The sequence below is a fragment of the Streptopelia decaocto genome (genome assembly GCF_964273445.1).
Source record: "Streptopelia decaocto genome assembly, chromosome: 24".
NCBI lineage: Eukaryota > Metazoa > Chordata > Aves > Columbiformes > Columbidae > Streptopelia > Streptopelia decaocto.
Window position 1 is genome coordinate 2,641,517 of NC_138679.1, and position 11,062 is coordinate 2,652,578.

Sequence of the window (11,062 nt, forward strand, 5' to 3'; positions counted from 1 at the left end):
ATGGAGTCTGTGGAAGTGAAGGCGGTCTGGAAGAAACTCCTCATTATCCTGCTCTTCATCTTCATCTTCGCCTCCTGTTTCTTGGCTTCTCTTCGTCAGTTCCGGACTTATGAGCCAGAGCAGTACGATTTCAGTCCCTCTGTGCAAACAGCCCATGCTGGAAACACCAGTGCCCCACCAAAGGGCAAGCGGAACGTGACCATCCTGCTGTGGACATGGCCCTTCGGGCAGCGCTTTAACTTCATTAACTGCTCGGAACTCTACGACAGCCCAAACTGCCACTTCACCGTTGACCGCAGCTGGTCCCAAAAGGCCGATGCTGTGATTGTCCATCACAGGGACGTGTGCTGGAACACGAAGGGGCTGACCCGGCAACCCAGACTCCCTTCCCAGCGCTGGATCTGGTTCAACCTGGAGTCCCCAAGTCATTCTCCTAATTTAGGTGCCATGAAGAACCTTTTCAACCTCACCATGTCTTACCGGAAAGACTCGGATATCTTTGTCCCTTACGGGAAGCTACAGCTCCTTGGCGAGCCCCAGCCCCTCAGCATCCCACTCAAGACCAAGCTGGTGGCCTGGGTGGTCAGCAACTGGAGAGAGGACTCTCGCCGGGTAAAGTTCTACCACGAGCTGAAGAAACACATCACTGTGGACATCTATGGGCAACAGCACTTGCCTCTGCCCAGAGACAAGCTCCTTATCACTTTGTCCCAGTATAAATTCTACCTGGCTTTTGAGAACTCACAACATGAAGACTACATCACCGAGAAGCTCTGGCTGAACGCCTTGACCTCTGGCACCGTCCCGGTCGTGCTGGGGCCTCCTCGCGAAATCTACGAGCGTTTCGTGCCCCCTGAATCCTTCATCCACGTCGATGACTTTGCCAGTGCCGCCGACCTGGCGCAGTACCTGCGGGAGCTGAGTGAGGATGCTGAGAGATACCAGCGCTACTTCCAGTGGCGCAAGTGGTTGAAACCCGTGGCGGGGATCAACTGGGCCATGCACGTCTGCAGGGCTTGTCACTTCTTGCAGACGACGGAGCTCAGGTACCAGGTCGTGCCGGATCTGTCCAAGTGGTTCGTGTAAGCGCTGTTTGCTCAGCGCTCTGCCGTGCTGCAATCATTTTGTTCTCGCTGGTTGCCTGTGATTTTATGGGATGTTTGAACTTGATGGAAATGGAGGGACAAAAGGAGCTTTGACGAGAACAAGGAAGTAATTAGGGATGTTTGTATATCTTGGTCCTACTGGACAATAGGCTGTCAGAGTAGTACATTGACTTCTTTTTGCTGAGTCATTAGTTATCTGAATAACTTGTTACACCAGCTGCAGCTTGGGCTTTAGAGTGTACCTCCAGACTCTACAAACAAATCCGGATCAGCTCCACAGGGAAGAGCTGAAGCAGCCAGGTGGTGAAGGTGAAATAGCAGCTCCTGCCATAAACCTCTTTGAAGGACTTTGTGCTGCGCAGAGGTGCAGCCACGAGCCACCCGCGGCTGCACGAAGAGCCAACTGCGCTCCTGCCCTCACTGCTGCACTGGGGTGCTAAATGGAAAGAAAACTACTCGATTTATATGACAAGGGTGTTTTTTGGGCAGGTTAGCAAGGCAGTGTGGGTTTGAGGAGGGCTCCGACAGTGCAGGTAAGGTGTGGGGTGCCAAGGATGCTCCCTGAAAGCGCCATAAGTTTTAGTGCCTGCGGAAAGGAGATGCTCAGGACCAGCCCATGAAGAGCTGCCTCCTCCTGTCTGCCTCGCTCGACCATCACAGCTTCTGTCATCAGCTGGTGTCTCTGGGCCACATGTTTAAAAAATGGTGAATAATTGACCTTTGTTGAGCTTCCTGTTGCTGTTCAGGTCATGTCACTGGCAATTATTTCCTTTGCAGGTAGGGGAGCCCCGTTGCAGGGGGTCGGAGGACACAGCTGTGCCTTCCCAGGCTCCGTGCCGATACCTCTGGACATTCAGTTTGTTTTTCTGATTGCCACTGGTCCCTTGACTGAGGTTTTCAAAGGTCTGTCCAGACCCCAGGACATTTCCATGAGGAGAATCAGCCCAGAGTCCAGCAGTGCACACACAGAAGCCATTGTTTTCTCCATCAGCAGCGCTTAGCAAACATCTCCAAAGAATTCCCTCCGCATTTCCCTCCTCAGTCCCTCTGTAGCAGAAGGACCATCAGCATGACCTTGCCTTTAGCATTGCGAGTCCCTTATTTTGATTTGCAACATTTCCCACCTTCGTTTTTCCTCTGCTTTGCAGATTGATTGAATACATTGATCAGCACAAGCCTGAGAACGAATCCTTCACTCTGAAATCTGAACCTTTATTCCTCTCATCTTTTCCCTGTCCTAACAGCACCTGTCTAGATGGGACCTTCCTGAAGCTGCTTAGTTTCTTGAAGAGCCCTCGCTGGACCTTAGCAAACCCCTTTGGAAATTCAGGTAGATGAATGTGCCGTATCTTCCTTAGCCCTGTGCTTCCTGGCTGCTTTCAAAAAGACTATTAAATTGGTGAGGCATCAGTCTTTATTGCCAAATAATTGCCCATTCTTCTGCCTCTGCTTGGTCTGCAGACACACGTCTCTCCCTTTGTAGCTTCTCGAATATACAAACCAGCCCTGGTGCTCTTCCCATCTTCAGAGCAGCTGGAGCAATTTAATTTACCATTCCTGGTTGAGCTGGTATGGATGTGGATTAGGAATAAATAATATTTTGCAGGTGATCTCTGTGAACAGTCTCTTCCACTCAACTCGTTTGGCTGCTCTGGCTGGATCTGGAGATGCCGCCTGTCCCTGGACTCAATCCTTCCCCCTCGACACTTCCACGGGGGAGACTTCAGCTTTGAGCCTTGGCTTCCAGAGCTGCCGTTTGCTGCCATTGCCGGCAAAACCACTTACAAAATAGAGTAGTTGATTAAACTGAGCAGTGACAGAGCGTCAGTGTGGGGGCACAAAGTCCAGCTGTGTGGGAAGGGTGTTCCATTTGAAAAAGCAAGTGCAGATTTCCTGGAGCTGCCCCATGCACGAAGGACTTTGCGCTTGGCTTTAACCAATACCCCAAAAAGCCTTCCCAGGAAGAAAACACAGCGTTAAGCCCCATGAACAGATTCAGTTCACCTCGTCCCCAAGAAATTGCACCCAAAATCACCCCCGGCCCCAGTCCAGCAGCTCATCGAGCTGTCGCCTGCAAACACTGTTTGCTTTTTATTCTTTATCTCTTTTTTTGCGCTCTTGGAGGAGTCAGGTTTTCCAAGCAGCCCTCTCCAATTCGATCATTAAGACTTCAGTTTGCCCTTTTTAATTACTACGGGCAGTGGGTTTGTGGCTTTGCTCGCTCTCCGGCCCCTGTGCGCACACGTACGCGCCCCCCGCCCGGATTTATGAGCCTCAAAAGATGCTTCATAAACTATTTACAAAGCGGAGCTTCGAGCGCGAATGTTTGACTGGGCCGCGGCTGTCAGGCCTCTGGGTGGCATGAGCGGGGAATATAAACAGACCTTTTTTTCCATTCCCAAAAAACCACTCTAAACCTTTGTGGTTCAAAAGCATTTTAGCTTCTTTTCTTCCCTCCCTCCCCGGTTGCCGAGCCCGGGCGGCTGCTGCCTTCGCTCCCATCGGGGCATTTTGCAAACAAATGCTGAAACCTCTACCCAAGTGCTAGATCTTTTCAGCCTATTTTTCAGTGAAAAAACCCAACCCAAAACTAAATCCTATTTTTCTGGACAGACTAGGAAGGGGTAGTGCTTTGAAAGGCCAAGGATGTGGGTATTTCCCCGCCACAGGGACGGCGGCACATTAAATGCCGTAATGTGTGTTTAGCCGGAGAATCGCAGAATCGGTTTGGTTGGAAAAGACCTCAAGGTCAAGTCCAACCGTTAACCCAACCCATGTCCCTGAGAACCTCATCTAATGTCTTAAGATGGGCAATATGTGTTAATCGGGGGTAATATGTATTCATTGTGTTGAATCACAGAATCCCAGAATGTCAGGGGTTGGAGGGCCCTGGAAAGCTCATCCAGTGCAATCCCCCCATGGAGCAGGAACACCCAGATGAGGTGACACAGGAAGGTGTCCAGGCGGGTTGGAATGTCTGCAGAGAAGGAGACTCCACAACCCCCCTGGGATGTGGGGGATAATTTGCATTAACTGGAGATAATCCATTAACTGGGGGGCAGCCCATTTAGATGGGGGCGACGCCCATTTAAAGGGGTCAATGCCTGATAAACGGGGTTAATGTGTGTTAAACAGCAGGTCTGTGGAAAAGCAGCTCTGTCCTGGGGGTCCAGCCCCCCGTCCCCTCTGCGTGTTGTCCCCTGGAAAGCAGGACCAGGAGCAGGAGCTGTGCTGGGACTGGTGCGGTTGTGTCCTCAGCTTGGCCACACTTTCAGATTGCAACCTTTCACCTAAAGTGAAATATTAACCACAGTAATTATCCTAATAAGAAGAGCAACAAAATCCCAGCTGGTGCCTGCTGCCAGCTTTGCCGTGTTTTCCGCATCAAATCAGTCTCTAACCTCAGCGCTGCTTCCAGATGAGCCACTGAAACTTATATTTTGTCTGGCTGACCTTATCAAAACCTCATCCACACAGCCACAGGGACCCCCCCGTTCTAAAATCAACCCCAAATTTCCTGGGCCATCCCCATCCCCACGCTGGGGACGTCACATCACTCCGCCCATAGGCAGCAGTGAAAGATGATAAAGAGCGCAAAATCAATATCATCCTCCTTTTATTTTCACTTTGTCGTATGTAACAGCATCACACCCGAGTTTATGTTCGTTTAAAAAAAATAATATACTGCGTTTTATTTTTTCCCCCAACGTTCAGAATAAATGGTAAAAACGTAATAAATGTAAACTGCACTTGGCACCATTCGGATCAATAAATAAAATTAAAAACAAAAAAAGAGAGAGAGAGAGAAAGAACGCATTACGTAGATGGCACACTATGGTATCTAAATAAATAACATAAGTTACTTTGAATAAATAGAGAGTATCTAAAATATAGATGCATTGCATCAACTTCTGCAGCTGGTCGGTCAGACCAACGCTGTTCGGGCCGGTGCGGGTGGTGCCGAGCGGGGCCGCGCCGGCCCGTGCGCTCCCCTGGTCCCATTGATGCCGCTGAAACCAGTTGCCTTTTTTTCCCTTTTTTTCCCCTTTTTTTCCCTTTTTTTCCCCTTTTTTCCCTCTTTTCCCCCTCCCCCCTCCTCTTGGGCCTCAAGTTTGCGGCTTCGCCTCGTTTAACCAAGACCAAAAACATGTGGTCGCCCTGTTGGCGGAGGGAAGACGCTTTTGAACACCGCTGAAAAACAAGCTGTCTTCATCAATTGGGAAAGTGATTTCTTCCCGGCGAGTTTCTGGACCTGTTTAAATAGGGGACGTTCCCCTCGCCGACGCTCCCGTCGACTGGACACGATGATGTTCGACCCTCGCACATCCCAAACGGGAGCCAGACCGTGTCAGCGACCGACGGAGCGACGGTGGATCCTGCACCGGCCAACGTCCCCCAAACACAGGTGTGTATGTATAGAGTGAAACGTCCCATAACTCATCATCGGTGACTTGGGACAATATAACACTCACAGCCACCAGATTAGGTTTAAACATCTTGTCTTCCCAAACCTGATTTTTCAAACACTGTGGATCACCCTCATCTCCCGGGCGAGATGCTGCTGCAAACAGCAAAACTGCAGCAACAGGCAAGCTGCAAAAAGCCAACCTCAACCCCCTCGCCCGCTGTTTATTGCTATTAAGAATAACGCATGGGATGATGATGGAGGAGCCAGATGAGATTTTGCTGTAGCTTTGAGTAGGGAATTTTCCATCCTTATTTTTTTTCCCTTTCTGCATTGTAGACATTCCTCCGGACAGCTCCAGCTCCTGTTACAGCAGAGAGAGCTGCAGAAACGGAAAGCATTCGGGAAATATCAACCTTGCAATTGGAACCACATTGCCCGGGACGGAGCTTCGTGCAGGAGACGACCCCGAGCGGGACGCAGGAAAAAGGACGTGTGAGCAAAACCCATCCAAACCACCCAAACCCACCCTGCAGCCGCGACACCCCGGCTGACCCCGAGGCTTTGCTGGGGAGTTTTACGGTTCAAAATCCCAGCTGCAACCCAGCTGCACCCAAACCCAAAGTTAAAACAATGAGCAGGCGCAGCCACGTCGGGCGCGTCCCCTGCACCTCTGCACAGGCCGGGGTGCAGCTGCCTGCAGGGAAAGCGAAAACAAAGAGAAATAAAAGATTAATTGGAGCTATTCATGTTGGTTTGCAACACACACATCGCACTGGGGTTTTTCCGCAGCCTGTTTTTTGGGGGTTGCACCGCGGGTGTTTTGCAGCTGCAGATCTGGGGTGACCGAGCACCTTCCTCCTGCAAATCACAGCACCCTAAATCCCTTCAGATTGCAAAAAAACCCCCACAGGCTGCAAACAGCCACTTGGGGAAATGCAACATTGACGTCTCCCGGCAGCTCCTTGGGCTCAGGGTGACACAAGTGGAGGAAACTCCGGGAAAGCAGCTACAAGCCCCAGCACGGCGGGTCCTGCGCTGCTTCTGCACCTCCTCACCGGCTCTGCCGCTCTGCTTCCTTTTTGGTTTGTTGTTTTTTATTACTGGAGGCTTGAAACAAAACTAATTTTAGTTTTATAGTAGTGAGAACTGGAAAGCACCCAAGCTCTTGAGAGTACAGTTATTATTATTAGATTTGGGTGCCTTGTTTTATTTTTTAAAGTCAAGAGGGAGCTGCTTATGTGCCATGTACCAACAGCTGCTCATCCGTTCTCCCCATCCTGCTCCCGCTGCACATCCCCCGGCTCCTTATTTTGGGGCATTTCTTCAATTTCCAAACCCAGTGGTGCAAACTCTCCCCAGTGTTGCTGCAAGGCTGGTTTGGGAGCTCTGTGCACCTGCAGCACGGCTGGATTTTGTCTGGGCTCAGCACCCCGGGTGCCGGGGCACCGGCCGGTCCGTGTGCGATGCCCCATGCACACGTTTCGCACCCCGCGCCGTCTTCTCTCTTTCCCAACGGCGCGGGGAAAAACTCGGTGTTACAGAGTGCAGGCTGCTGTCCCGGGGCCGCCGAGCGCCGCCAGCCCCGCTGAAGGATGGTGTTTATATTGCTCCGCTCCATCCTGGCTCCGCTCAGCCAAGAGCGACATTTGGATGAAAAGCAAGCAACAAAAAAACCAAACACGCCACCAGCGTGGCCCTTTGTGGAGGTCGGGAAGAGTTGGGTCCCACCCCGACCTGAGCTGTCGCGTCCCGGGGGTGTAACCTGCTCCCCAAAATCTTGCAGCAGCATCCCCGGCTGCTGCGTCTCCTGTATGAACAAAACTCCCCGTTGCTGCTGCCCGGGGATGGGGGTGTTTGGGGTTCTTTTCCCTGTGTAGCTGGACCGAGGAGCTGGGACATCGCTGTGATCTGGGGGTAGCAAACGGAGCGTTTTTCCCTCGTGTTGGTTAATGCCCAGGACATGACACCAATATTCTCCTTCTGTTTATGATTTTCTTTTTCTGGGAAGAGGGCCAAGGGGAGAAAACCCATCAATCCCAGGCAACAAATATAGCCTGCCCAGAGAATGCAAAAGTCTGCGGTCTCATTTATTTCTCCGCAGAGTAAACAAGAGTGACACTGCTATAAATGCGAACCGGAGCCAAAGCCCAGGCTGAGCCCCCTCTCCTGCAGGACTCGAGCCCCACGGGGCGATGGGCACGGCCCACGTGCAGCCGCCGCGGCTCTCGGGAGGTGCCAAACGCGGACGCTCCTGCCCGCGCCGCCAGCCCATCAGCTCCCGGCCGCGCTGGTGGCCTGGGGAGCCGTCACCTCCCCGGCTGCGGCCGCTGCCCAGCCCAGCTGCCCACGGGGGCGCAGGAGGTTAATCCAGTTACTTCAGATTATCATGAGTTTTAAGAAGAAAAGCCCGGGGCTGCGGGGAGTGAGGCGATGGCAACGGGGACACGAGCCAGCCCAGGGAGCAGAGCCAGAGCCTTTCCCCCAAGTGCAAACTGCTGTCGGTGCATCTCTGCTCCCAAACATGGGGATGTGGGGCTGAGCTGCCCCTTGGCAGCGCAGGGACCCCAGCACGGTGATGGGACCCTGGGAAACCCCCACATGGGGCAGCGCCAGAGCACAGGGCTGAGCCCCCACAGCCGTGCAACGCACCCCGCGTTGTAACGCACCCCGAAACGCACGCCGTGTGTGCAGAACACCCTGTAACGCACAGCGTGCCTGAAGCACACCCCATAATGCACACCGTGTGTGCACAACACCCCGTAACACGCACCATGCCTGAAGCACACCCTGCAACGCACACTGTGTGTGCAGCACAACCCATGACGCACACCACGCGTGCAGAACACCCTGTAACGCACACTGCACGCAAAGCACAGCCTGTAACACCCACCGTGTGTGCAGCACGCCCTGCCCGGTACCACACAGCACCAGCACCACACCATACGCAGCAACACCCGCACAACACCCTCCGTGCACAAACACAGCCCTTGTGCAATGCCCTGGCATGTGTTGGACCCAAACACAGGATGCGCGGGGCTTGCAGTGCACGCCGCACCTGTCACCTGTCACCTCTGCCGCCCGTGGCACAGCCTGCGCAGGGGACACCCGCTTTGCAACCCGTTTTGCCGGTAACACAACTGTACGTCTGACATACCGCACCCCGTCCATGCCACACACCCCGAGTGTACAATGGGCCCTGTGCCTCTTGCACACCCACTGTCACCCTCTGGGGGGAATGACAGGGACCGCCAGGCCACCCCTGGCGGGGACAACAGCCACAAGCTGCCGTCACCTCTCCAAGAACCGACAGCCGCGTCTCTAGTTGTGTGCAGCCAGCACGGGCTGAGCGAGCGGGACGGTGACACCACAGGACGGTAATGACACCAAAGGTAACACCGTGGGATGGTAACGCCACAGGATGGTAACACCACGGGATGGCAACACTATGGGACAGTAACGCCATGGGATGTTAATGGCACGGGATGTCACACCATGGGATGGTAACGCCATGAGACGGTCACGCCACAGGATGGTCACACCACAGGATGTTAATGCCACAGGGCAGTCACACCACAGGACAGCAATGCCACAGGATGGTCACGCCATGGGACGGTCATGTCATGGGACGGTGACACCACAGGACGGTCACGCCGTGGGATGTAACAGCACAGGACGGTCACACCATGGCACGCATGAGCGGCTCAGTCTCTCCTCCTCCGTCCAGAGGTCTGGGCCCCGTCCCTCTCCCCCCGCCGCAGCCCCCGGTCCCTCTGCTCGGTGCCAGCGGGTTTCGGGGCCGGGACATCGCGTCTCCTCCCGGGGCCCGCGGCCCTTCACACGCAGCCGCACTCCTTGGCCGAGAGCTCGTTGACCGTGTAGTAGCGGTTGTAGGCGTCCAAGAAGGAGACGTCGTCATCGTAAGCCAGCGGCCGGCAGCACGGCCGAGCCCGGACCTTCTCCTTCTTGATCCTCCTCCTGCTCCTCATGCTCTTCAGCGACAGGTCGTAGCTGCGGACGGCGGCCTCGCAGGTGCCGCTGCAGTAGCGGAAAAGCACCGTCTCGTCCGACTCGTAGCCCAGGCCCAGCTCGCTGACGCTCACCTCCAGCTCCTGCAGGGCGCAGGGTTTGTGGCGCGCGCGGGCGCGTTTCCTGCGGCTGCCGGCGCGGGGGAACAGCGGCAGCTCGTGGCCCCCCGAGTTCATGGCCTGGCTGTAGCGCTCCACCAGCGCCGCGATCAGCTGCCGGATCTCCCCCTCCGTGTAGCTCTCCAGCAAGCTGCTGTCTGCAAGAGAAGGGGCGCCCGTTAGCGTCAACCCGCTTCAGAATGAACCAGCTCATCGCGTGCTGGAGCAACATCGTTGGTCAAGAAAACAGTTTCTGGCATAGCGCTATTTCTAGTTACTTTTGCTTTCTCTGAGACCGCAAATAATAAGATGTAGACATTAACACCTCGTCAATACATTTAACTTTCCATTTAGCTATAGCCTTATTCAGCATGACTGTAGCTAAGGGGAGCAGCAAACAGTCATTGGAGCTTAAAGAACATATTTAAAATAAGTACCAGGGCCTCATATTAGTTCTGAAACTGTTTGTTTTATTTTTAGGGAATACTGTGCGTCCCACTGGGGGGCTGGGGCCCAATCCTGCGGGTGTGGGGACACAGCGGGGACACAGTGGGGACACGGCGGGGACACGGGCAGAGCAGCTTACACTGGGCCAGCAGCGAGCTGTGGCGGCGCAGGGCCCGGGGGGATCTCCGCGGAGCCACCGGCAGCGAGGAGGAGGAGGAGGAGGATGAGGAGGATGCCCGTGAGGAAGACGGCGAGGAAGGCAAGGGGCTGTTTGTCCGGCTTCCGTTGAACATGTCTCTACAAACTAAAATGGATAACATGGAACTGAGGAGCATCGATGCAATGGCTGCAAACTTCCATACCTTCATCTTAGAGCAAGTCAGAACATTGAAACTCTGCAAAACAGGCAAAACAAATATCCTTATTACACAGCCTTCGCCTGTGACCCTCATCCCCTCCCACCCGCACGGCTGGGGCTGATCAGCTCCCGCGGGGCCACCAGCGTCCCCTCGGCTCCAGCTTGTCCCCTCCACCCTCCCAGACTGGGTTTGCAACAGGGAAACTGAGGCACGGAGACACGGTGCAACCCAGGGCTGTGCTGCAAAGGGGAAACGGGCCATGGCCAGCGAGTGGCGAGGGGCTGGTGGTGGCAATGGGGACAACTCGCTGTCCCCACCCAACCTGTCCCCAGCAGCACACGGGCTGGCCGGGCCGCTGGAATCCACCTCCATTCCTGGGTTTCCTTGCACCAGGGACCGATATTACAGTAAGTAAAGGACGGACAAACTCATGTCACGTCAGCTTGTGACACCTCTTTGTGACACCGGAGCACCCTCCCTGGGGACAGAGATCCCCCGGCGCTGTCACCACCCCACCTCGCAGAGCCCTGGGGGGTTCGGCGTCCCCACCACAATGAGGTTCAGTGTCCCCACTACAATGAGGTTCAATGTCCCCACCACAATAATGTTTGATGTCCC

At 54.4% G+C, this 11,062-nt stretch overlaps 2 protein-coding genes across 2 annotated transcripts; one reads left to right on the forward strand and one right to left on the reverse strand.

The window, feature by feature from the left end:
- On the forward strand, window positions 1-3,753 carry LOC309449770 (4-galactosyl-N-acetylglucosaminide 3-alpha-L-fucosyltransferase FUT6-like; the record flags this gene model as incomplete). The annotated part of the gene is made up of 2 exons (XM_082072153.1): window positions 1-1,811; window positions 2,351-3,753. The coding sequence occupies one exon, from the start codon at window positions 1-3 to the stop codon at window positions 1,084-1,086; it is 1,086 nt and encodes a 361-aa protein (XP_081928279.1). The 3' UTR covers window positions 1,087-1,811; window positions 2,351-3,753.
- A 5,594-nt stretch (window positions 3,754-9,347) lies between these two features.
- On the reverse strand, window positions 9,348-10,477 carry LOC309449647 (growth/differentiation factor 15-like; the record flags this gene model as incomplete). The annotated part of the gene is made up of 2 exons (XM_082071909.1): window positions 10,225-10,477; window positions 9,348-9,796 (listed from the first exon to the last, which is right to left on the reverse strand). Exons 1-2 carry the CDS (start codon window positions 10,451-10,453, stop codon window positions 9,348-9,350), a joined length of 678 nt encoding a protein of 225 aa, XP_081928035.1. The 5' UTR covers window positions 10,454-10,477.
- Window positions 10,478-11,062: the final 585 nt, after the last annotated feature.